At 42.9% G+C, this 27,604-nt stretch overlaps 1 protein-coding gene across 1 annotated transcript in view; it reads left to right on the forward strand.

The window, feature by feature from the left end:
* Window positions 1-267: 267 nt before the first annotated feature.
* The window catches only part of HHIPL1 (HHIP like 1), a 66,526-nt gene continuing 39,189 nt past the window's right edge, over window positions 268-27,604 (forward strand). The window contains exons 1-2 of the mRNA XM_061612122.1: window positions 268-989; window positions 18,466-19,112. Of these exons, the coding sequence (XP_061468106.1) occupies window positions 717-989; window positions 18,466-19,112 (920 nt within the window). The 5' untranslated portion in view covers window positions 268-716. The remainder of the gene's footprint in view (window positions 990-18,465; window positions 19,113-27,604) is intronic.

The raw sequence follows: 27,604 nt of genomic DNA on the forward strand, positions 1-27,604 counted from the left end.
ACCGTAGTTTGTTATGGGGTGGTGGGAATTGTAACTCTGAGGGGTAAACTACGGTTCTCAGGATTCGGTGTGTGCGCGCTTTGAATGGCTGGTGTGCTTAGACTAAACACCGCTCGCTCCTTCAGGACCGCTGGCTGCCTCAGCACGTGCCTCTTTTTCCTTGGCGCTCGGCAAACCTTGGCGGGCGCTGCTCCAGCGACTGTTTACACGCCCCGAACGAGGAGAAGGCGGTGCCTCCCCTCCTTCTTTTTGGGTTTGAGGCGCTCCTGAAAGCACGGGGCGGCCGGGGTGGCGACGGATTGCAGGGCGAGGGGGTTGCCTTTCTCCTAAGACTGCTTTACAGTGCCCGAGTTCTCCTCGGACTTTGCTGAGGGCGTGAGGAGAAACGCGCTGCCCCGTGGCTGGCGCAGCCCCCGCTCTCTCCCCTCCCGACTGGACTGGCTGCCTTCCCGCTACTTTCGGCAAAGGGGCCCTTTCAGAGGTGCCGAAGCGCAGACGCGCAGCGCGGCGTCTGTCAAGGGGCCAGATAAATGCGTTGCGCAAAGTAAAGCGGGCGGCTGAGAGACAGCTGCTTAAGCGGCAGCGGTGACAGGAGGCTGAAGAGAACGATGCCCGGGAGTGAGCCCTGGAGCTAACGCTTCCTCGCCCGCAGCAGCAGCAGCCGTCCCGCCGGGCCGCGCCTGCCTTGAGCCAGAGTAGCGCCGAAGGAGGAAAGCATGGCGCGGGAACCCGGCTGCCGCTCCTGGCCCCTCTTCGCCCTGCTAAACGCGCTGCTGGGGCTGGTATCGGGCCACCCGCAGTGCCTGGACTTCAAGCCGCCCTTCAAGCCGCCCCGGACGCTCACTTTCTGCGTGCAGTACTCGGACTTCGGCTGTTGCGACTTGGAGCGCGACTCCGCCCTGCTGGAGCGCTACTACAGAGTGAGCGGGCATCTCGACCAGGCTGCCTACGCTGCCTGCTCCAGCCACCTGCAGGACCTCTTGTGCCAGGTGAGATGGGCCTGGGCTGGTGCCAGTGCCAGCACACACCCCAGTCCACATTCCCAGATCATAGAGATGGGCCAAACCTTGCCCCCCACCCCCTACTTTGTCATAGTGTTGTGAGTTTGGGGGTTGAAATGGATAATTTCTGTGAGTCCCCTTCCAGCCTCTGATTTGGAATCCTGTGCGAAACTCGCTGGGTTGGTCAGATGAGTTTCTTTGTTAAGCTGATAGAGTGGCCAGGTGGGTTAATGGGTCTATCAGGTGCCCATCAACTGGTGAATGGGCCAGGGAGATCCTTTTGTCATTTAAACTCTTCAGGAGAGCCTCCCCTTCCCCCCCGCCTCCTGGAGCCTAGGAGAGGCTTGTGTAGTGAGTGTGGCTGAGGAAAGGCTAGGAACTGGAGCCAGACAGAGACTGGTTCTCTGCACCATGGCTTTAGGATGCCTTCTGTAACCCTGATGGAAAAGTTGGATATTGGACTGCTGATGCCTTGAACCCCTCCATCCTAATCTCAGGTTGGAATGTGTGTAAATAAATAAACCATATTTCATAAAGACGCCACAGTCTCCGCTGACCTTCCCAAGGAAACCAAACCCAGAGTGAGCGCAGGGACCTCTGGAAATCTCACCGCTTGGAGATTGGGGTGGCGCACAACAGTATACTCAGCTACCAGCCATGTTGGGCTAAGCGGCTGTCTCTGCCCTATGGAAGGACCCTAGTTCAGTGGTAGGGCATCTGCTCTGCAGGCAGAAAGTTCAGTCCCCAGCATCTCCAGGAAGGGCTCAGAAGGACTCCCTGTCAGAAACCTTGGAGAGCTGCTGCCAGTCAGAGTAGACAATACTGAGAAAGATGTACCAGTGGTCTGTCTCAATATAGGAGCTTCCTGTTTTCCTATCATTTTTGCGGCCTTTGCTACATCTTCACTGGGCTGCTGCACAGATGAGAGAAAGGGTCCATAAGAATGAGAAGGAATCCTTGTTTTGCATGCAGAAGGGCCCTCACCAGTTTAATCTTTGGTGTCTCCAAAAGATTCAGGCATCTGATGATGGGAGAGACATCTGGCTAAGCTGCTGCTGGTCAGACAAGTGGAAGGCACTGTCCTGTACTACTATATCTCAGCCCCATTGTTCTTGCTATTGTGACAGGGTAGTGTGCACTCCCAGAGTGTTCATGATTTCCTATAATATAGTTCTTTTTCCTATGATCCTTTCATTCAGGATGTGTTGTGTTAGGATAAGTGAATGGTCTTGCCCTGTAAATTTGTATCCAGCCACACTTGCTGGAGCAGAGATATGTGTGCTAATGACCTGCATTAACCGACCATAGAGGAATGCTAGAGATGTCCTTGTTTCCATATTGCACCTTCCCTGTTTCTTGCAGGAGCTGCTTAACTAGATGACACTATCAGATATATGTCAGTACTGAGCATCCACCACATGCATGAATCCTCGGGTTTGTATTTCATGTTTCTTCTGGAAAAACATGAAAGGAGCTCTGCTGGATCAAACAAAAGGTTTGCCTGGTCCAGCATCCTGCCAGTCAGGTGCTTCCGGGAAGACCACAACCAGGGTATGAAGACAACAGCCGCCCTCTGCTGTTGCTGCCCAGCAATCTGTAGATTCCATGTGACTGTTGTGACTAGTAATCATAGACAGGTGAATTGATAGGTTCATCTTTCAAAAACTTGCCAGTGAACATAAGAAGATAAGAGCCTGGCTGCATCAGGCCAATGGCCCATCTAGTCTAGAATCCTGTTCTCATAGTGGCCAACCAGATGCCTATGGGAAATTCACAAGAAAGACCTGAGTGCAATAGTGTCCTGTTCTGAGCGGGATCCACGAGACGGAGACGCGGGTGCAATTAAATAGTATTTTATTAAAGTAATGGATACATCAAAAGCAGTGCGCTTCATAGAAACCCCTAAGCTATCTCACTAGAATTCCCTAACTGCACTCTAGGCATGCTCTGCAACGTTGAAAGAAAGTTGACTCAGCAGCTCCAACCCGGAAGTGGCGGGCTGAAATAGGCAGGGTCTTGGAGCGTACTCTCTGGCTCCTGCACAATTCTTGCCTTTGGCCTGTCCGTTTCTCCCTGCGTCGAGAGCGTGGTGAAGGGGTGTCTGCTTCCAACACCACGTCTGAAGGAACCTGCTCCTTAGCCAGAGATTCGAGGTCAGGTGGCAGCGAAGTGTTGGACTCATCCTGCGAGCCACTGGGTAAAGGGGGAGTTAACGCCCGCTCCAGCTCATTGTCCAGCTGCTCCTCTGACATGTCTGGGGGCAGCGCGCTCTCGCCATCTGGGACAGCGCCGTCCGTGGGAACTGGCCTGAAATCCTCCTTACTCCCTCGCTCTTGCGGAGTCTCAACAACTCCTGGACCATCCTCACCCTCTGACAGCTGAGGAGCCTGAAACTCATATCCCCCCCTCCAGACCGTCGCAAGAGGGTTGGGGCTCGACAAATAGCCTGTGATTTCCAGCAACTGGTATTCAAGGACATACTGCCTCTGTCTATGGAGGCAGGGCATAGCCGTCATGGCTACTAGCCATTGATAGCCTTATCCTCCATGAATTTGTCTAATCCTGGTGGCCATCACTGCCTCCTGTGGGAGCAAATTCCATAGTTTAACTATGGCCATGTGAAGAAAAGCTTTCTTTTGTCTGTCCTGAATCTTCCAACATCCAGCTTCATCATATGTCCATGAGTTCTAGTGTTGTGAGAGAGGAAGAAAAACTTTTATCTATTCTCTCCATGCCAGGTTAGGTGGATGGGATGGGTGCTCCAGTATCCCAACGTGTTTGTACCCAGTTCATCTTGCCCCATACTCAGTGAAATATGAACCTACACTCTACTTCCATCCCAGAGGCAAGTGCCAATGTTATCTTCATTGTGGGCAGCCTTAATCCTTCTCACAGGATTTACAAGAGTACTTATCCAAGTGATACCTGCTTTCTGCCTGATGGGTTTTCTGGGCCATATGAATGCTTGTGGTCCATATCCAGTATGTAGCCAGACTGGTGACGGACACATGTAATGATGTTCGCTTTTCCTCCCTGTTAAACCTGGATCAGGACGCCATATCCCTTTCTGCTCACTCGCCTACCATAACAAAATGAATGCCCTGTTTGTTTTTCCCGGTCAACTATCCCTCAGAATCGCCAGGCTAGGTGAGAGTCTTTTTGCTCTTCATAATAGTATGCAGTCTCCTTGTCTTGCTTGCAAAATGTGCTAGATCAAATACATGCCAGTACTTCATAGATCAGTGCTTAAGCCATGAGCTTTCCTCCAGCACCAGGTATGTTGGACAGGTCTCAATGCGTGTGCTGTATAATTCTTATTACTATAGAATCTGCTTTGCTAAGTGTTTCTCTTTGCCTGATTTGTCCACTCTGTGCTTGCTCCCTATTCCAGAGGATGGTAATACCACCAAGTGAGAATCCTAATAGCACATGAAAAACATTGCAGATATTTGCTTGATTTCCCATACTGTACCCCTGCTCTAGTAGAGCCTGTACTAGGTGACTACCCACCACAAAATCAAATACCAGTTCCTTGCCTGTTCTCATTCTAGGCATCTTTCAGCAAAATGCCACCAGCTAAATGCCAGTTCATTAGCTGCTTCTACTTCATCTCATCGCTGCAGCACTAAAAAGCTGGCATTGTCCTTCTGACTTGCAGGACTGCAGAATTCAAAGAGATTAGGCCTAAAGGTGTTTTAGTTTATCCTCCTCTCTTCCTAGGCAGGAACAAAGGATTCAGAAGACATTGTTAGATGTTTACGAGGTCTTACATTATATTTTATTATCTCACAACAAAACTGGAGGAAATTGTTCCAAAGAAGACAAGGGCATGTTGGCATGTGATTCTGTTTGGGCCCTGGATCTCTTAACCATAGTTAAGAGGCAGCCAACATGATGTCTACATTGGCCACAAGAATTGCATAACTTACGGCTCTTCCAGTCTGTCACTATTTTTGAGTAGGATTCAATCACCGGCAAATAAAAGTTGTGTAATTACAGTTTATTGGGAGGTCTTGCATAACAAACTCAGTTCCCCAAAAATCGGGCTTGAGATAAGGAAAGTGAAAGAAAAATACTACACTGGAAAGTGTTGGATAACACTTGCTTGACACAACGCCATCTAACCTCCCTGCAAAAAAAATCAGGATGAATAGTGACTAAATAGCCAATGTCGTTTAACCTCCCTGCAAATAAATCAGGTTGAATGCTCAGTGAAAAGGTCATCTGGAAGTGCCCTTAGATAGGTGTATTTGGGATAAATAGAGTGTAAAAAGAGGCATCCATTATAAATGTCAAATTGAAACAGACACGTGCAAGAATTTTACCAGAGTGTCTTCCTTGTGTCAACTTCCTGCAGTGCATTCTTTATACAGGGCTTGCGGTATTCTCAACAATGTGGCAAAATTACTGTGTGTTTTTGTGGTATTTAGCTCTGGAAAATGTCATAAGTTATGGCTGTTGTTTTGTTACTTATCTCATGTGTCAAGAAATTGCACCATCCACAGATATGAAGTAAAAAGTCCTGTGCTCTCCTCTTTCAGCTGTTCATTACATTTATGTTTTTATGCTATAGCAGATGAATAATTTATAAGAATTCATTAGACTGATTTAGGCCTTGCTTTTCAGGCTCACAGATGGTAATTTTCCTCAAAATGCATTCATTAGTCACATTATTTTGACAAGTGTCTATGTGAATACTCCAAATTCCAACTTTTCCTATATTTAGTTGTGGTTTATTACAAGATATTGTTTCTCTTCCTGGAATAGAATGAAATGTTGATCACATTGCCATATCTATTCCATCTGTGTTGCTGGCAATGCCCCCAAAATAGGCTGTCAAAGCCCTATGTGGTTGTACCTTTGATACTTTGTGTTACTGGAGAAGTGGAGGAAGTGAACCTCCTACAGGGAGTAAGTGGGGTTACACTACTATAAGCAATCTCTGAATGACTCTTTTAGGTTGCAAACCTTAACGTGCTTTACTATAGAGTAAGCCACATTGAACCCAGTGGGTTGCATTAGATGGCATGGTTAATGTTACTAAATACCTTAGGGCATTGGTTCACATGTGCATGTTCATCACCTGAAGCATTGAGTGATGACTTGCTCGTATGAATGAGCTGTCACAGATCAAACAGATAGACAGAACTTTCATATTATTTCAGCCGTGACACTTTTCGATGGAGGCTACTGACACATTCAGGTGTGAATTGTCCAGTGCTGGATAATCAAGTAATGTATATGCATATGTGTGTCAGCCATTGCTTGAACCAAGCTTGCACATTAAGGAAATAAATGCTTATTCACAGAAATTGTATTAATATTTATTACTACCTACTATATTTTCCCTTGTCCCATTCATACCCAGGGCAGGTTCAGATATATCCTTATTTTATCCTTAACCAGCCCCTACCTCCAAATTCCCTATCACTTAATTCCTAAATCATAGGGTGATATCCAAATAAGTCATACTTAACTACATCCACTGAAATCAATGGGTCTACACTCAATATGGCTAACATTGATTATCACCCAAAGTAATTATTTCATTAGTTGCATAAAGTGTTAAGGCCATTTGACCTTCCTTGGACTGCAATCTTGAGCACAGTTAGTTCTCCCTATGCCCTCTTAATTAATGGGAGCTGTGTAAAAGCCCCACAATGCTCTTGTGTTGCTCCCAAGCATTCATTGGAGCTTATGGAGAACCACTTCCTGATGGTTTGCTCTGTTCTTCATGTGTGTGTCCCTTGAGCTCTGTTAACCTTGAGTGGAGGATTATAACCTTGGGAAGTAATCGAGGCATTGGCAAAGAATGGCAAGGGATGTCAATAAATACCAAAGGGTCTGTTTGATGAAAGCTTATTTATGACACACACAAAACCTTTTTGATTCAAGGAGTAAGAGCTAGAATGGAAAACATATATTTATGTGCAAGTACACTGAAAAGTGAAGCCCGTTGTTGTGTGAAGATGGGATGATTCAGACGAATTATGCATAGAGCTGTGCATATTCTTCACTATGCGTATTAGATGATTCAGCTGCATTTCCCACTCCCTAACATTCTTCTTTTCTGAAAGGTCAAGTGGTGGAGAATAACTGTTACTAGTGGTAGAGTTTATTTATAAGATCTGCATATTTTCCACTACTGGGAGAGTTTTTGAAAGATTATGTTAAAGGCCACTTTAGTGCTACAAAAGAGCTGGAATGGAGACTGTAGACAACAACAACAATCTGTGACAGAGGAACATGGAAACTGCCTTATATTGAGTCAGATCATTGATGCATCTAGCTCATCAGTATTGTTTATGCTGATTTGCAGAGGCTCTCCTGAGTTTCAGGCAGGGAACAGATAGGGGGTGCTGCTTTAGTTGACCTGGAAATGGAGGGATTGAATCGGAGACCAATTACGTGCAAAGCATGTGCTGTATCATTGAGCTGTGGCCCTTTCCCCAAACTTGAAAAAATTATGAGTGCTATGGAAAGAATGGAGGAGTGGAATAATGTCTGCTTCTTATAACATTAGAACTTAGGGTCACCTCCTGAAATTGATTGATGGCAGGGTCAAGATAGACAAAATAATGTACTTCACACAAAGCAGACTCACTCCCACAAGATGTGATGATGGGCCACTAGCTTAGATGGCTTCAAAAAGCTATCAGGCTAAGTTCAAGGTGCTGATTTTGGTGTATAAGGCCCTATACAGCTTGGGAGCAGAAGCAGGAAAGATTATTATTATTATTATTGTCTTTATTTATACCCCGCCATTTTTCCAAAACTGGAACTCACAGCAGCTTCCAGATAAAAATACATATAATTAAAAACATACAAAGTGTACATTAAAATAAAATTAAACTATTTCCAATATTAAAACCATACACACATATAGCTAAAAGAGTTCAAAACTAGTTTAAAAATAATATAATAGACATTAGCAATGCAGCACCCTTCACACCCTATCCTTAACAGCCTTCAATTCCAAAGGCTTGATGGAATAAGAAGGTCTTTGCTTGTCAGCGGAAGGACTGCAAGGAGGGGGTCATTCTTACCTCCCTGGGAATTCCAAAGTCTAGGGGCAGCCACCGAGAAGGCCCTCTTGTCTCACCCCTTATATAGCCAGTGTGCTTTGCAAGTGAGGGCCTCCTGCAGATACCATGTTATCAGGAGGTCCATTCTGCACAATATAGGAATCAGGCCTTTAGTCTTTACCCTTTGGAATTCCCTTCTTTTAAATATTAGACAGGCACCATCTGTGTTGTTTTTTTACGCCTACTGAAGACCACCTTCTTCCAACAAGTCTTTCAAATAGAGATATTTCCCAGGGTCAGAGTAGACCCATTAAAATGAATAAACCTAAGTTAATCGTGTCCATTAATTTCAGTGGGTCTATTCCAAGTCTGCATGTATATTGGAATTGTTTTTAAGATGAGATAAAATGTATTTATATTGTTTGTTGTTTGCCGCCCTGGGCTCCTTTTGGGAGGAAGGGCAGGATATAAATTTAATAAGAAATGGAAATGGACTGCCTTCAAGTTGATTCTGACTTATGGTGACCCTATGAATAGGGTTTTCATGGTAAGCGGTATTCAGAGGTGGCTTACCATTGTCTTCATCTGAGGCTGAGAAGCAGTGACTGGCCCAAGGTCACCCAGTGAGCTTCATGGCATTGGGGGGATTCGAACCCTGGCCTCCCAGGTCATAGTCGAACACTGTAACCTCTACACCACACTGGCTCTCCAATAATAAATAAATAAATAATGATAAAAAGGATTTAATGAATTAATGAAGGAAGGATAGGTAACTAAAGGAAGGGGAGGAAGGGCGGGATATAAATCAAATAATGAATAAATAAAACCAATGTGTCCAAAAACAGTGTACTTCTGAATACCAGATGCTGGAAAAGAACAACAGAGAAAGGCCCATCCCCAGCCTAGAGGCTTCCCACACCACTTGCTTAACTCTTGCTGAAAACAGAATGTTGAATTCACTAATAGGCAAAAAACCTTGCGGTTTAAGAATGTACCTATAGCCCACAGCTATTTCTATCAAACTTTAAAAAACAGGGAAATTGGGCAGCTATAGTGAATGCACCAGGGCAGCAGGAGACCTGAACTCCTCTCTGAGATATTGTACTGCCCTACAGATTGGTCAAAATGCAAACACCATTTGGGTTGGTCTTTCACAGTCCAATCCACTTCCTGTTATGTTATGTGGAAGGACACACTTGTGCTCAACAAAATACAATTTTTCCTTCATTCATTATGTAGTGATATGGTTAAAATATTAGCAAAGAAGATGGAGCTTATTGTTTGGTGTTTGCTTGTAGCACTATGTTTTCTAGATGAGAACTGATAGAAATAGTGCTGATTTAAAAGGAAATTACAGCAGTTTTCTAAGAAAATTTTACTGGAGCTGCCCAGCTGATATCATAGATAAAGAAGTTATGCTTTTAACAAGAGCGAGCAGTTCCCTGATTCCAGCTGCTGCAATTAATTTCTTAAGGGAAAATCTGAAACAGGATCACAGCTGCTTAAATGCATGGAACATAACCAATCGGACTAACTTCTTACATCACAGTGAAGCATATTTCCTAATCGTAATCAGAGCATGGGATCTCTTGACCCAGTGCAAATCCAGGCAGTGGGGCTCTTTTAAACCTATTTAAGTGAATCAAACACTGTTATTGCTATGCGTTGGGTGTTTTTTAAGTGTGTGTATAAGTAAAGGAATTTTACATCTTGTCCTCAGCTGGCCCAGCTGTATGTAAAATTCAGCCAACAATGTGACTAAAAGCATCAAATTACAGATGGCAAAACAGATGCAGTTCTTCAGTTGGTTGATTGTAAGCAAAGATGTTCCAGAGCAAGTACTGCATACATTTTTACTTTAGGACTCAATAGTAAGATGATGGATTCGCAGTTGTGAAGACATGAGTACAGTGATTTCTTCACCAGGGCACAAAAAAAGCATGTAAAAGAGCATGTATTGTGTGCAAATCTCAGCATTTACATTCATTTTTTAAAAAAGTTTCTAACTTTCTTGCCTTCTAGAAAAAGCTCATGATGGAAATACCTAGTGAATCGTCCAAAGTGAGAGAAGAGCTCAGTAGGACTTCTGGTATTCACTAGTCAAGATTTCATTGATCTGTATAGCGTCTTCCTCCTTCTCTAGTGAACCAGAACCAGAATAAATGACTGACAATAGACAAACAGATGTACATTTGCATAATACGTATAGGTTGCAGAATTTCAACTTTTCTTAGTGAGGAATTGGGGGGGCAGTTTGAACATATCTCTAATCCAAACCATGCCTTAGCGCAAACATGCAGGATCCTGAACAGAAGATCTCTTCAGACAAACCATGAGCTGTAACCAAGTTTCATCATATGGTTTACAGCTCATGATTTGTCTGGGAAAGCTAAACCACAAGTGCAGTGCAGCAGCAGAATGATTGGGGAAGAACAAAGTGGTCACAGTCTCCTTCCCATGAACCCACATGTTGGCCCGTTCATGCTAAGCCACGGTTTGGATTAACATTAAGTGCAAACAAGGACTCTCTCTCTGTCTGTCTCTGTCTCTGTGTGTGTGTGTGTGTATTTATGTATGCACATATAAAATATACTTCACCATGGCTAAAAATGATGGTTTTGAAAGTAATAGCACACCTGCAAGGCATCTTACCTTGGTTCTGCTTGGAACATGTCTGTATTTTCTTTGAAGATACGATGTTTGAGTTCAGCACATCAGATACCTCTAACCATAGGTAACCTGAGCTGAACTCACACCCTCTGCTCAGTAGGTGGAATGATAGCAAATCACCCTATCTGCATGCCACATTATTCCTGGTCTAAGTTGCAGTGTTGGTGCAGGATTCTCTTAGGCTGCTTTGTGCCTTCATTCTCGTTTTTTGTAGTCTTGTCTCGGGGGGAAAAATGAGAGTCCTGTGCATACCTACAGTCTGAATTGTGGTCGTCATTTGAATAAGTTTGGATTCTTCTGGATCATTCTGCATGTTTCTAAGTAAGAGATGTTGGAGTTTTCCTATAGCTGCAATGAGATTTTGTGGGATCAATTGCAGCAAAATATCAGATTACCTCATGATGTGACAATATATTATTGAATCTGTATGTATGGTGCAGCAATTATTGAGTTAGTTTCTCTCCAAATGCCTTTGTTCTGTTTGCGGCCCAGGGGTGAAATAAGACACAGACACAATATATATTTGGGTTAAATAACGGGCCACTTTATTAACCAAATTCACATTGCATAAAGAACCTACAGAGGGGAACATAAGTGCGGGATTCTCCTGGTGAGTCAGGCAAAGCCTGCTTGCAGCTATTGGGGTGATTCAACCCCTGCCAGGCAAAGGGCTGCCAATCTGCCAACCCCTTGCCCTGACCACACCCATAGGGTGTGTAGGAAGGCCAACCTGCATCACCGCCTGCCCCCGGTGCCCTGAAACTCCGAGTGGATGAGACATGTTGGCCCCAAAGGCGACCCGTATCCTGCCCTCAGGCCGTATAACCCAGAGCTGCAGGCCTCCGGAACCGCCAATCACCTCCAAAGATGCCTAAAGGTGTCACCTAGTTGCCCTTCACCTTTACACTTTCCCGCACTTCCAAATGCTTCTTCTGTCTCAGAGTGAACAAATAGCCTGAAATTAACACTTGGAATGCAAAAGGATCGCTCACTTAAGATACAGCGATTTAGACATTTTCTAGCAAACTGTTATCTCCGCCCTTATTATCATATAACTGTGAAAGGCCCAAAGGCTAAAAAGGCTCACTAGGCCCCACCAATATACTAGTATGTAGTATAATAATCATATAATTAAGTACTTCAAACCTCCTACATGCCCGGGCCTAGCAAGAAGTTGTACCTATGTCTGGGCCTAGCAAGAAGTCATAAGCCTCACGAAGGGGCTCTGCCATCACATCATGCATCTACCCTGTAATAATATAATAAAGAACCAACCTGTGTATATCATCGGGGGGGGCTAAGCTGGATAACCTGCGGGGGTGGGCAATCCTCCCCCTATGTCTGGGCCTAGCAAGAAGTCATAAGCCTCACGAAAGGGCTCTGCCATCACATCATGCATCCACCCTGTAATAATATAATAAAGAACCAACCTGTGTATCATCGGGGGGGGGGCTAAGATGAACCTGTTGGGGGGGGAGTGCTCAGAGGGAACTTAAACTAGAAGGATTAGATCCAATTTCATTTGTTCATCCCTTTTATTCTGATTTATTTTTAATTTCCCTTTATGTGCATGAGTCTGTCTCTAACCAGTGTATTAGCCTGGCTATATTTAATTTTGTTTGTATATCCAGTATAGTCTCATTTATTTTTAAACTTCCTTTTAGTATGCTGTGTGTCTTTCTTTTAACCAGCAGCAGCACTAACGTCGCGCTGCTTAATAAAAGGCCTCAATCAACCCCTCCACAACTGCTAGGTGTGGGGGGGTATTGGACGTGCCGCTGCTAGGCCCCGCTACAAGGCCCGCTGGTCAGGTCCCTTTACAAGGCCTGCCCCAGTCACAGCCACGCCGCAGTGCTACCACCCACAGCTGTTGTGGCTCCCAAAACCCCCTTTGGATGTAACCAATTAATAGGCCCAACCAACGCCAACTGTCCTGCAGCTCTCTCTGCTATGTCCCTCATCGTCCTCTTGTTGCTCGCCGAAGAAGAAGAGGAGGGTGAGGGGCCGGCGCGAGCTTAAATAGGCTCGGACGCTCGTCGCCCGCAGCGCGCCTTGATGACGTCATGCCAGTCCTGGTGCGCCTGCCCTTCCTCTAAATGGCGGCTAGGGCTTCACCCCAGGCCGCAAATCTCGCCCCGCAGCCGGTAAGTACCGTGCAGAGCGGGGAGTTCTCTCTTTATTGCGAGACATATGGCTAACATTATCTTATTTTTCTGTATACTTAACTCCCAAGTTTCAGCTGTAGTTGCAGAAAATGCAGCAGAAAATTAAAAGTAACTAAAACCCGCATCTATCTTGTTGTTGTTATGTGCCTTCAAGTCGACTATGACTTATGGCGACCCTGTGAATCAGTGACCTCCAATAGCATCTGTCACGAACCACCCTGTTCAGATATTGTAAGTTGAAGTCTATGGCTTCCTTTATGGAATCAATCCATCTCTTGTTTGACCTTTCTTCTACTCCCTTCTGTTATTCCCAGCATTATTGTCTTTCTAGTGAATCGTGTATTCCCCCTATGTGTCCAAAGTATGATAACCTCAGTTTCATCATTTTAGCTTCTAATGATAGTTCTGGTTTAATTTGTTCTGACATACAATTATTTGTCTTTTGCGCGATCCATGGGATGAGTAAAGCTCTCCTCCAACACCACATTTCAAATGAGTTGATTTTTCTCTTATCCACTTTTTTAACTGTCCAACTTTCACATCCATACATAGAGATTGGGAATACCATGGTCTGAATGATCCTGACTTTAGTGTTCAGTGATACATCTTTGCATTTGAGGACCTTTTCTAGTTCTCTCATAGCTGCCCCTCCCAGTCCTAGCCTTCTTCTGATTTCTTGACTACTGTCTCCATTTTGGTTAATGACTGTGCCAAGGTATTGATAATCCTTGACAAGTTCAATGTCCTCATTGTCAACTGTAAAGTTACATAAATCTTCTGTTGTCATTACTTTAGTCTTTTTGATGTTCAGCTGTAGTCCTGCTTTTGTGCTTTCTTCTTTAACTTTCATCAGCATTCAATTCAAATAATTACTGGTTTCTGCTAGTAGTATGGTGTCGTCTGCATATCTTAAATTATTGATATTTCTCCCTCCAATTTTCTCACCTCCTTCATCTTGGTCCAATCCCACTTTGCATATGATATGTTCTGCGTATAGATTAAACAAATAGGGTGATAAAATACACTCCTGTCTCACACCCTTTCTGATGGGGAACCAATTGGTTTCTTCATATTCTGTCCTTACAGTAGCCTCTTGTCCAGAGTATAGGTTGCGTATCAGGACAATCAGATGCTGTGGCACCCCCATTTCTTTCAAAGATTTCATAGTTTTTCATGATCTACACAGTCAAAAGCTTTGCTGTAATCTATAAAGCACAGGGTGATTTTGTTCTGAGATTCCTTGCTCCGTTCCATTATCCAACGTATGTTTGCGATAAGATCTCTAGTGCCTCTTCCTTTTCTAAATCCAGCTTGGACATCTGGCATTTCTCACACCATATATGGTAAGAGCCTTTGTTGTAGAATCTTAAGCATTACTTTACTTGCACAGGATATTACGGCAATAGTTCAATAATTACTGCATTCCCTGCGATCCCCTTTCTTTGGAATTGGGATATATCTTGAACCCTTCCAGTCTGTGGGCCGTTGTTCAGCTTTCCATTTTTCTTGACAGATATTTGTCAAAATTTGGACAGATTCAGTCTCAGTAGGTTGTAGCAACAGTATTAGTATATCTCTGTCAGTCAGTGTGTTCCTCTGTTGATTATTCAGCATCCCTACTCTTGGTTTAAATTTCCCTTTCATTTATCTAATCTTTTGGAATAGGGCTCTTCTTCTGCCTTTTTTGTTGTTCTCTTCTATTTCTATGCAATAACTATTGTAATAGTTCTCTTTGTCCCTACGTACCTTGTTGTTGTTATGTGCCTCCAAGTCGACTACGACTTATGGCGACCCTATGAGTCAGCGACCTCCAAGAGCATCTGTCATGAACCACCCTGTTCAGATCTTGATGGCATTTTTCGCTCCGTATATGGTAAGAGTCTTTGTTGTAGAAACTTGAGTATTTCTTTACTTGCATGGGATATTAAGGCAATAGTTCGATCATTACTGCATTCCCTGGGATCCCTTTTCTTTGGAATTGGGATATATATTGAACGCATCCAGTCTGTGGGCCATTGTTTAGTTTTCCATTTTTCTTGACAGATTTTTGTCAAAATTTGGACAGATTCAGTCTCAACAGCTTGTAGCAACTCTATTGGTATGCCATCTATTCCTGTTGATTTGTTTCTTCCAAGTATTTTAAGAGCAGCTTTCACCTCACATTCTAAAATTTCTGGTTCATCATACGGTTTCTCCATGAATAAATCTGTCATCCTGGTGTCTATTTTATAGAGTTCTTCAGTGTATTGCTTCCATCTTCCTTTTATTTCATCTCGGTCAGTCAGTATGTTGCCCTGTTGATTATTCAACATCCTTACTCGTGGTTTAAATTTCTTTCATTTCTCTAATCTTTTGGAACAGGGCTCTTGTTCTACCCTTTTTGTTGTCCTCTTCTATTTCTATACAGTAACTATTGTAATAGTTCTCTTTGTCCCTACGTACTAGTCGCTGTATTGTTGCATTTAGGGTTCTGACTGTGTTTCTATCTCCTTTTGCTTTCCTTCTCTCTCTAACAATTTTAAGGGTTTCTTTAGTCATCCATTGAGGTCTTTCTCTCTTTTTAACTAGAGGTATTGTCTTTTTGCATTCTTCCCTGATAATGTCTGTGACTTCAGTCCATAGTTCTTCTGGCTCTGTGTTCAAACCTATTCCTTATTTGATCTTTATATTCTTCTGGGATGTTATTTAAATTGTATTTTGGCATTATGATTGCTTTATTGTTCTTCCTCACATCCTCTCCCAGGTTTTGGTGGTAATTACTAAGCACAAAAACAAAACAGCTGGTCAATGCAACCATTAATATGCTTAATTTGCATAATTAGCAAAATTTGCATAATATTCCAAATACCCTGCCTGGATTTGTGGGACTGGAATGTGGTTTTGTTAAAACAAAAAGGGATTGCGAAGAGCTCCAAAAAGACCTCCAAACTGAGTGAATGGGTGGAAAAATGGCAAATGCAATTCAATATAAACAAGTGTAAAATTATGCATATTGGAGCAGAAAAGCTTAATTTCACATATACGCTTATGGGGTCTGAACTGGCGGTGACTGACCAGGAGAGAGACCTCGGGGTTGTAGTGGACAGCACAATGAAAATGTCGACCCAGTGTGCGGCAGCTGTGAAAAAGGCAAATTCCATGCTAGGGATAATTAGGAAAGGTATTGAAAATAAAACAGCCGATATCATAATGCCGTTGTATAAATCTATGGTGCAGCTGCATTTGGAATACTGTGTATAGTTCTGTTCGCCTCATCTCAAAAAGGATATTATAGAGTTGGAAAAGGTTCAGAGGAGGGCAACCAGAATGATCAAGGGAATGGAGTGACTCCCTTATGAGGAAAGGTTGCAGCATTTGGGGCTTTTTTGTTTAGAGAAAAGGCGGGTCAGAGGAGACATGATAGAAGTGTATAAAATTATGCATGGCATTGAGAAAGTGGATAGAGAAAAGTTCTTCTCCCTCTCTCATACTACTAGAACTCGTGGACATTCAAAGAAACTGAATGTTTGAAGATTCAGGACAGACAAAAGGAAGTACTTCTCTACTCAGCACATAGTTAAACTATGGAATTTGCTCCCACAAGATGCAGCAATGGCCACCAGCTTGGATGGCTTTAAAAGATTAGACAAATTCATGGAGGACAGGGCTATCAATGGCTACTAGCCATGATGGCTGTGCTCTGCCACCCTAGTCAGAGGCGGCATGCTTCTGAAAACCAGTTGCCGGAAGCCTCAGGAGGGGAGAGTGTTCTTGCACTCGGGTCCTGCTTGCGGGCTTCCCCCAGGCACCTGGTTGGCCACTGTGAGAACAGGATGCTGGACTAGATGGGCCACTGGCCTGATCCAGCAGGCTCTTCTTATGTTCTTAGAAAGAACAGAATCTTGGCACACAACAAGGTTTGCCTAAAGTTTAGAGTATTTTGAGCATACAGTGTATATGGAGCCCTGCCAAAAGTAGTAGCAGTAGTAAAAAATATTGATGTACTGCTTTTCAACAAAAAGTTCCCAAAGTGGTTTACATAGCAAAATATATAATGTTTGAAATTTGGCTGTGTAAAAGAAGATTGCTATAAACCCTTTATTTTCATTTCAGTTTTTAAATAAGGGAAATTCTCCCCAGTCCTTGAAAAACAAGAACTGGACTTGAATATGTGAAGTAATCATAAAGAAAATGGGTCCTCTAAATATGTGCATTCTTCATCACTAAATTCTAAGCTTTCCTTACACATTTTAAGGAAAAATCTGGGGAGGAAATGAAGCAGGGTGATCTTCAATGGGGAGATGCCTGCCAGTCATTTTGAAGAATGATATGTAGTAAAAAAATATTTTTAGCCTTTTCTGAATTGCTGAATAGAGGCTGTGCCAGGCAACAGGATGAGCAAAGCTGCATTCCAATGCAACTTTGCTTGGAAGTAAACACTATTTAACAGGGTGGGGGCAGGGCTGAAAAATGCAAATGCTAATATCGCAGCCTTTTCTAGAGAGAGGTTTGCTTTTATGTCTTGTATTTGTTCAGGGGAGAGAGCGTTTGGTGGATTCAAACCACTTTATTCCATCCTCCATGATGGCAGGCAGATGCTTCCATTGCATTCACCACTTAACACACATGATGACAGTGAGCTAGAGTCTCTGGGTAAGGGGTGGAGCTGCATCTGTTGGTCAAGTGAGGCTGTGCAGCCTTCTAAACTCCCGAGATTCTACATATGCAGCAGGCAGGCTAAAATTCTTGATTTTCCCAGGACAGCTGTGGTGTCCCTTATTGGCTAAGAACAATGGAAGATGGGAGTAGGGTGATTTCTCACAAAATGATTGGGCAAAAAACTGCCTCCAAATCTTTTTGCCTTAAATCTCTGGATCTCCAAGGGCTAGAAACTTGCTTTATTTAAAAAAGAAAGAAAGAAAGAAAATGAAGGCTGGGAATCCAGGCCACCTAATGGGCTAAGTGGGCACTGGGTAATACGGCTAGAATCTGGGTAAAATCCAGCTAACTGGGTAATATGGCAATCCTATTATTATTGTTATTAAACATACTAAGATGTTATAAAACCAAGTACTGGCTGTACACAGATGCAACTTTAAAACGTTTCAAGCATCTCGAGCTTTTTAATCTTAACAATATTTAACTGATGACTTTGCTCGTAATTAATAAACTGAGGTCCAAAAATCTAAAGCACAGAGTGAAATTTGACATATGAAGTTGCCGTACACTCAGCCAGGCCATTCTGGTCCATCTAGCTCGATACCGGCTCCTAAAAAGTGTCCCATTTCCCTGAAGTTGCCATTAGTTCCAGGAGAGAAACAGTCATGGATGCTAATGGAAGCTTTACTCCTGGGGTAAATAGCAGCTTGGGGGGAGGAATGCAGTTGGGTCCACACTGGCGCCAGGGTGGAAGAGAGTTAATCCCTTTTCCAGACACCCTGATTTTGATTGCTCCCCTCCCCCATGGCTGTTATTTAGAGGGGAAAACCCTAGACACATTCAGTGTATTCATGTATTTAATGTCTCATCTAGTTTGACTTTTAATGAGTCAAATCAGAGCCTCCAATTTTGGCTTATGGTACAGTGAACAGAAACAATTGACACCAGTGTCCCCTTTACCTACAGGAATGCTCCCCCTATGCTGCTCACCTATATGATGCTGAAGACCCTTCTACTCCAGAGAGAACTGTGCCAGGACTCTGCCGAGATTACTGTGCACAAGTGTGGCAAAACTGCAGGTCCATGTTCCGTCACCTTTCTCCTGACAAAGAGTTACTGGCTCTGGAAAACAACATGGCAAAGTTCTGCCGTTACTTGTCCTTGGATGATACTGACTATTGTTTCCCTCACCTCCTAGCCAATGATAATCTTAATCAAGACCTTGGGTTAGTGACTGCTGATTCAGAAGGATGCCTGCAGTTGTGCTTAACTGAGGTTGCCAATGGGCTTAGGAATCCAGTGGCCATGGTACACGCAAATGACGGAACTCACAGATTCTTCATTGCTGAACAAGTTGGCTTAGTCTGGACCTACCTTCCAGATCGGTCACGGCTTGAAAAACCATTTCTGAACATCACTGAAGCTGTACTTACCTCACCTTGGGAAGGAGATGAGAGAGGTTTTCTAGGTATTGTCTTCCATCCTAAATTCAAATTTAATGGTAAAGTGTATGTCTACTATTCAGTTGAAGTTCAGTATGAAGAGAGAATCCGAATCAGTGAGTTCAGAATTTCTCCTGGTGACATGAATTCTGTGGACCATGGTTCTGAAAGGTATTGTATGCACCTTTATCTGTCACATTTATTTCAGATGTTGGAGGGCAAAAATGCACTTCTAAGGATTACTAATAGCAGAGAATTCTGATACCTGCATGTTAGTGTGCTTCCATAGCAGACAGCCCTGGGCTCCTACTGGGAGGAACAGCTGGATATAAATCAAATAATAAACAGATAAAAATAAATAAATAAAGCTGAAGTTTGGCACACATATAGACCAAGCCACCATGATTAAGAAAGTGTGAAAAGGGGACATTTTCATGGCCACATGGGACAAATAGACTAAATACAGCTTGCATTCCTGACGCTTCCTTGCTGCTTCTGGAATACACTGCTCAGCGGTGGCCGGTGTCCATTGGGACTATTAGAGTGTAAGGCAGGACGCAAGCAGTAGGTGGAGCCAGAGCCAATTTTTATTTTATTTTATTTATAAAAACATGTACACCACAATTTCATAAAAAAATACCAGAGTGGTTTACAGCAATTAAAATCCATTTAGAACAATAAAGAATAAAACAGATCACCAGCCGACTATTACAGAACATGTTTTTCTTAATTGTCTCAAGCAAAGAAAGGCTTCAGCAAACACCTGAAAGTCAATACAGAAGGTGCCTGCCAATGACAGGCAGAGCCAACTAATTTTAATTTTGCCCTCATTCTCCTCCCTCCTGAGATCAAGGGGCAACACTGAGACTCAGGAGGAGGAAGCTGATAGCCAACCTCTGGACTAGATGTAAGAAGGCAGGCATGTGGAGGTTGGCAGAAGGCAGACTGAGGTTGGTGGGGCAGTGTCCCATTTGCCCTAATGAACCAGTCTTCATTGGCACCAATTCTATAATCTAAGAAGTCCCATGAATGTAAAAAAGTAAAAATGGTTTGCTGGAGACCCCTTCATTGGCCGTTGTCATAACTAGTTATGAGATATTAACTAAGAGCAACTTGAGTTAGAGGGCCAAAAAAATGTGGCTCACTATAGGGGATTCTACTAATTGTATTCCATACTAGAGTCTGCAAAGGTCTTACCCTCTGGATCACATTAGTTAATGATCCCGAGGATTTTATTTTATTTTCTGCAGCATGTAGTTTGGCTAATCTCTGTTTCAGACATCTGGGTGTGTTTACTGCACTGTTCTGTGTTTACAGACACCTATGGCATGATGCCTTTTCTCACTCCAATGCTTTTTGCTTTTGGCACACACTACTCTGGATGTCAGTTGATCTACAGAAGAATAAATATGGGGAGGCTCAATGGCTTCAATCTATTTCAGGGAAGAGGAACCTTTAGCCTTCCACATGTTGTTGGACTCCATCTCACATCAGTTCCAGCCAGAATAGCCTGTGGTCAAGGATGATGGGAGCTGTAGTTCAGCAACATCTGGAGGGCCATAAGTTACACATCCCTGGTCTAGATGGCTTTCATTTCCCTTACATTATTATGACTGTATGAACTGAAAGAAATTATGCTACAGGTACTTTCAAGAGGCTAAAAATGTTTGCAGAGCTGCTCATGGGGAATAATCTTTAGATTCAGTTATTGATCAGATAAGCCCCCTTCAGTTTTAGCCTCCAGCTGAAAGATGTTCTTGTTCCTCTTTACTGTGCATTTGCGCTGAAGCTTTCAGCATTTCCCATTTAGTTGGTGAAGAGCAAAGTTTCTGCTCCAAAAATCAGAGGTGATGTCATTGTAATGCATGTATGAGAACTCGGCAAGCATGCATAACATATTCCCTCCCATGATTTGGCTGTTAGGATTTGGACCCACAGTGGCTGTTGACTCTGGTGACCTGAGAGATGTTAAGTATGTTCTGTCAGTGCTTCACCACCCTGCCTTCTCTTAATGGAGGGGACTGCAGGGAGGCTATCCACACCAGCCAAGGAAGCCTCTTTATGCTAGTAGGGCTAAATCTTCCAGATCTAGTAATCTGAGCAACTCTTTCTGGGTATAGGCCACCTCTGCAAGAACTGCTTCTAATGCAGAGTGGTGACACAAGCCCCTTCCTTCCCCCTTGGGCTGCATAGCAAATATATTGACTTGGCTCCTAACATAAGTTGGGAAGTTCACATGAAGAAATATTCACACCACTTCTTTCCCCTCCTCTGAAACCATCTGAGCCCTGAACCCTCTCCAGAGGAGTTGTTTTTTTTTGGGGGGGGGCTATCTGAACAGTGTGGGAGAGGGTATGTGGGAGTGTGTTGCTCAGGATTGGAATCGCACAAAAACAGGCGAAGTCTCCCGTGGCAAAAAGGACATTTTCCCTCCTCATGTACAGAACAGTGGGACATAAGGGCCTAATGTTGTAGAGAAGCAAGAAAGGGACAGGCACTAGGCAGCATGGTCCCCAACAGAAAACAGGAGAAGATGGACAATTATTTCTTTATAAAATTTATATCCCACCATTTCTCCAAAAAGGAGCCCAGGAAAAAATGAGTCCAGTAGGCCTGGAGCTGGGGTGTGGTGCAGCTGGGTGAGCAAGTAGCAAAACACCAGGTTTCCTTAGAGAGGTTGGGCAGGAAACCTTAATCCAAATGGTAGAACAAGCTGTCCAAAAGAGGTTGATGCAACTAGATGTGCAACTGTGGCCAATTATTAGTCCTTCCCCCTACGCATGTTTTTGGAAAGCAACTTCGGAAAAGAGAATGTCGTGACCTTCATTTTGTTTTCCATTGAGCTGTCTGGGTTGGATCATGGAGGGGACTGCAGGGAGGCTATCCACACCAGCCAAGGAAGCCTCTTTATGCTAGTAGGGCTAAATCTTCCAGATCTAGTAATCTGAGCAACTCTTTCTGGGTATAGGCCACCTCTGCAAGAACTGCTTCTAATGCAGAGTGGTGACACAAGCCCCTTCCTTCCCCCTTGGGCTGCATAGCAAATATATTGACTTGGCTCCTAACATAAGTTGGGAAGTTCACATGAAGAAATATTCACACCACTTCTTTCCCCTCCTCTGAAACCATCTGAGCCCTGAACCCTCTCCAGAGGAGTTGTTTTTTTTTGGGGGGGGGCTATCTGAACAGTGTGGGAGAGGGTATGTGGGAGTGTGTTGCTCAGGATTGGAATCGCACAAAAACAGGCGAAGTCTCCCGTGGCAAAAAGGACATTTTCCCTCCTCATGTACAGAACAGTGGGACATAAGGGCCTAATGTTGTAGAGAAGCAAGAAAGGGACAGGCACTAGGCAGCATGGTCCCCAACAGAAAACAGGAGAAGATGGACAATTATTTCTTTATAAAATTTATATCCCACCATTTCTCCAAAAAGGAGCCCAGGAAAAAATGAGTCCAGTAGGCCTGGAGCTGGGGTGTGGTGCAGCTGGGTGAGCAAGTAGCAAAACACCAGGTTTCCTTAGAGAGGTTGGGCAGGAAACCTTAATCCAAATGGTAGAACAAGCTGTCCAAAAGAGGTTGATGCAACTAGATGTGCAACTGTGGCCAATTATTAGTCCTTCCCCCTACGCATGTTTTTGGAAAGCAACTTCGGAAAAGAGAATGTCGTGACCTTCATTTTGTTTTCCATTGAGCTGTCTGGGTTGGATCATGGCAGAGCTGTTCCAGCTGCGCTGTCTTTTGTTGGGTTGTACTCTGGGAGTCTCCAGACATTTCGCCTGACTTGGTGAGGTCATTGTGGCAAACAGCAGTGAGGGAGGGTGAAAAGCAACATCAGTTGCCTTTAATCACCACAAGTAGCAGTGGGGCTTTAAGTAGACTTGTGTCTTGGGCAGCAAATACTTTAGAAAATTGTGTGTGTGTGTGCATGTGCTCACACATAGGCAGAGGGAGTGGGATGAGTTCATGTAGAGCATCCCTTCTATGCAACTTGAGTTTGTCATACTTGTAAAAAGGGGTCATATCAAAACAAAAACCCGGGTACAACTAAGGGAGCAACACCTGCTTTTTCAATCCTAATATGAGAAGAAAATCCCCATTGCATGTCTTGCTGCTTTTCTCCAAAAATAACAATAGAATAATAGCTTTATTACGACCAATTAAAATGCCATACTGGGTGTCCTCAGCAAGCTGTTGAGTTCTCTATCCAGTTTTTCAGGCTGGATATCAAGCAAAGAAGCATAGGGAGGTGGGTGTGGAAAGCATGAAAAAGATCTTCCTCAATATGGTGAAAAAGTCTGTCTGCACTTTATAGGATGGTAGAGAGGAGGTGGTATGCAGACTTAACTGTTCTTCATGCTCTGATAACTCCCAGGTTGAACAACTTCAATGTGTGGTACATGATGTTGCCTTTGAAGGCTTCTTGGAAACTTCTATTGATTCAAAATACTGGTGCTAGGTTGTTGGCTAGGATCGGTCAAAGGGAAGATATCACACCAGTTCTTAACTCCATTGTCCGCCAGTCCATTTCTGAGAACTATTCAAAGTGCTAGTGCTTTAAAATGCTACTTTTTAGTGGGTGTGACCTGTGCCTCCCAGATACTGTGGACCACAGCTCCCATAATTTCAGGCCATTAGGCTTGATGGGAGTGGTAGTCAATCAACATCTGGACAGGGCCACAGATTCCTGCTTTAAAGTGGACTTGTGTCTTTTGAAGCCCTGTACAACTTGGTTGAGGCACAGGTATCGACTACTACTCTCACGTGAATTTGCCAGTACTCTGGGTTTGTGCTTGGAGGTCCCAGGGCATTATTAAAGGAATTGTTACGGGGTGTCCATTTTTCAAAATTCATATGGCTTACATGTGGAAGTGTCTCTACCATGTATAAGCCCTGTCACTTGAATTGAGGCAAAAGTGTTTTTTTTAAAAAGGGGGAGGGAATAGATCCTTGCAAATGCATTTACGCAAGTTACTAGCCTAGCAACATACTCACTAGCTTGCCCACCCACCAGTAAATATATGAATTAAGATGCAAATTAAAATTAAAATTTGTTGCTTGTGATCCACACCCTGCTGTAGCAGAATTTTTATGAAACAAAGAATGAAGATACAGAGAACCAGACATCACAGTGTACAGGGAGAGAGATTTTGTTAAGTTTTTCAGAATGACTGCTGGTTTGTAAGAGCTCTAAGAATTATAATGCAATATGCCCCTGTGTTTCTGTTCAGCGTCACTAAAATGTCATACCTCTAGTGAGTGTTTCAGTGGCTTCCAATCTGCATTTGTGTTTTTTGTTCATTGATTAAATTTTATATATCCACTGGGTGTTCGAAAGCTAGGACTGGGTGGCCATTTGGACACAAAGCTATTCCTCTAGTTTACCTCTGAAAGCTACAATTCCCAGCAACCTTAACAAACTACATTTCCCACAGTACTTTGGGGGGGTGCTTTAAATGGATGGTGTGTATACTACAAGCTTGTGCTATAAGCATGGCTCACTGTGAGTTTTTTATTTGCTTTAAAATGCAGACATTGTTTCTTTCAGATTCCCTACTGAGCATGCATTCATCTTGCTGCATTATAAAATCACATTGGAGATTTAAGTGAGGCATATTGTATGCAGGATTCTATTCACTCCCTGCTTAGGCAGTTGTGTGGTGTTTGTGGTAGTGTAGCTCAAGAGCTGAAATGCTTTGAAGATTAACAAGGTTTGTGGGAAGGGAGGGGGAATGAAATGATCTCGGCTTTATCTTTGTAAATTCGAGTGTAAACACTTAGTTTTGCCTCATGCATTTTAGCTTTTGTGGTTTGTAGAAACATTTCCCATACTTCACTTTCTGTCATTTCTTTCTTTTTTTATCTTCCTCATGGAAAAGGAACCCAGGGAAGCTATTAAATTTGTTTTAAGCAGAGATTGGAAGCTTTTTTTCCTGATGTATACACAGGGCACATCCAAACGCCTCTAATTTGGGGCAGGTGGGGGGAGAGCAAATGGTCTATTTCAGTTCTCCGCTCCACAAGGTCAAGGTTTTGGTGCTATCATACAGGCCCTATACAACTCAGGACCAGGCTAATTGAAGACCACCTCTTATATACCCAGTAGGTCACTGTGTCCTGCTGGAGAGTTTCTCCTTGATGTCCTTAAAACATCAGAAGCTCACTCCTCCCCAGTGACTCAGAGCAAGGCTTTCACCATGGCTGTCCCCATTCTGTGGAACAGCATCTTTGTTGAGATACAAGAGGTTCCCACTACTTGTACTTTCACAATTGAAAACATTTTTGTTTCAACAACCTTTTCCAGCCTTAAGTGTTTATTTGTCGGTTTTGCACTGTGTTTAAAGCTATTTTTAGTTGTTTTTATGATGTGTTCGAAAATTGGCTTGGGACTCGTGTAGAATGTGATTCATATAAATAAAAAAGCTGTAACTGATGGTACACTCTGAACCGTTAGCATCCCCACCAAATATTGAAGGAAGAAGGTAGTATCTTCTGCTGGAGTTGGAAGCTTCAAGTCTAGAACTCTTCTCTTTACTTCCAAGACTAGACCTCAGGCCAGCTGTTAACCTAATCATGTGGGCTTACTCAAACAGGAACAGGACTGCAACCTGAAGTGATAAGCAACTTCATTCATGCAACCCAAAATTCAGAATCATGCCACTTTAAGCTGTTTTGCAACTGTTGATACTTGTTTTTATGGTTATTGGATTTTAAAGGGATTTATTTCTTATTGTGAGCTGCCTTGGTTTCCAGACTGCAACCCTACCTCACAGGGTTGTTGGAAAGATTCCCATACACACACACACATTGGAGATGTAAAAATACACACACCCCATATAATAGTTACTGTCAAAACCAGTTGATCATTGCAGAACATTAAAAAAATAAAATCAGTACAGTATTAGTTTCCAACATAATAAAAACAGTGATACCTAAGTAAGCCTGCCTAATTGCTTTAAAATAGGATTGGAGAGGCAGAGAAAGATATGCAACACAAACATAATTCTTTCCTATGTTCACTCAAAAATCCCATCAATCTGCAGCACAATCCTAACCATGTCTACTGAAAAGGAAGTCCTATTGAATTCAATAGGGTTTACTCTGGGTATGTTTACTCTGGAAAATCAAGTACTAGATGATGATGATGATGATTGCATTTATATACCGCCCCATATCCGAAGCTCTCAGGGTGGTTTACTACAATTAAAAACATTAAAAACAAGTATACAAATTTAAACCATTAAAACCCATAAAAACAGATAAGCAAGTTAAAAATGCATGTTGTTCAAATGCTGTTAAAATACCTGGGAGAAGAGAAAAGAGGGTTAAAGCTTCAATTTGGGAAGTTTGCAAAACACTGCCCTGTTCAAAATTTAAATCTGTCTGACTCCTACACACAGGAGAGAAAAAGACTGAAAGCTTACTTATTCAATCTGTGAGATGTTCAGAAAAGCAGGAAAAAGCATGTTTCTGAGCCTTGGGCCAGTCACTGCCTTTCAGCCTCAGAGGGAGGCAATGGTAAACCCCCTCTGAATATCTCTTACCATGAAAACGCTGTTCATAGGGTCGCCATAACTCAGAATCTACTTGAAGGCAGACAATTCAATTTGACTCTACATTTTTGTCTTTATCATTCCTTGTCAATCACAACCCTGAATTCTTATTGGCTACAAACCTGAAAGGGCAGGGATTGGAGCAGAATTTAGAGCAACCAAGAAGTTGGGGGGGGCTGACATTTTGGTGTGTATCTCTGGAACCAGACCACCTAGAAACTTAATTTAAAAAAAAAATGAAAGCTGAAAGTCCAGACATTAAGGTGAGTCAGCCGGAGAGCCAGAGGGGACCCCCAGAAACCAGAGTTTCAGGCTGAAAAACGGAGATCTGGCAACCCTAATCTGAATCTACGGCACAGCAAACCGCGTTATAATGAGCTTCCACTGTAGGAAAAATTGTTTGCAAAAATTTGTACATTGGTCAAAACTGCATACAGAAATGTGTTTATGAGGAAAAATCGCACTAAAATGCTGAAGAATTTTCATGAGGATTTAAAAAATACTAAGTGACAAATCGTTGCAGAAATGTGGCGAACTGAATTTAAAACTGGAAAAATAAGAAAGTGAAAGAACTGAAATTGCCTGATTTTTCCATCCCTACATGCAGCTATCCTTTGAAATTCTTACGTCTACTTCTGCAATACAGTTCTTCAATGAAAAAAGGTGTACAAAAATGCATATTTTAGGGGAAAGTACATATTAGTACAAAATAATATTTTGGAAGTGCATTATACTACAGACATTTGTTTGGAAAAGTATGTATTAGGTAAAACTGTATACAAAATGTGTATATTAGGAGAAAGGTGCACTAAAATGCTTTTGTGAGGACTTTAACAAAAATATTGCAAACTGATGCAGGAATATGGTGAACTGGAAAAGTGGGAAAGTGAGAGAGACAAGAATGGACACATTTGTCCATGCTTACCATAAGGCCACTGTGACACTGAATTCTACTTGTTTGAATTAATAACATATTTTGTTTAATTAGCTTTCTTTGCATGGTTAAAGTAAAAAGGAATATTAGGCCTGTTTTGAATCACCTTGCTTGTGCTAAAATGCTGATGGTTGATTTACTTGTGTGTGTGTAAAGAGAAATGCTAATTTGCTGAATTGT

This window comes from Rhineura floridana, chromosome 2 (genome assembly GCF_030035675.1).
Source record: "Rhineura floridana isolate rRhiFlo1 chromosome 2, rRhiFlo1.hap2, whole genome shotgun sequence".
NCBI classification, from domain to species: domain Eukaryota; kingdom Metazoa; phylum Chordata; class Lepidosauria; order Squamata; family Rhineuridae; genus Rhineura; species Rhineura floridana.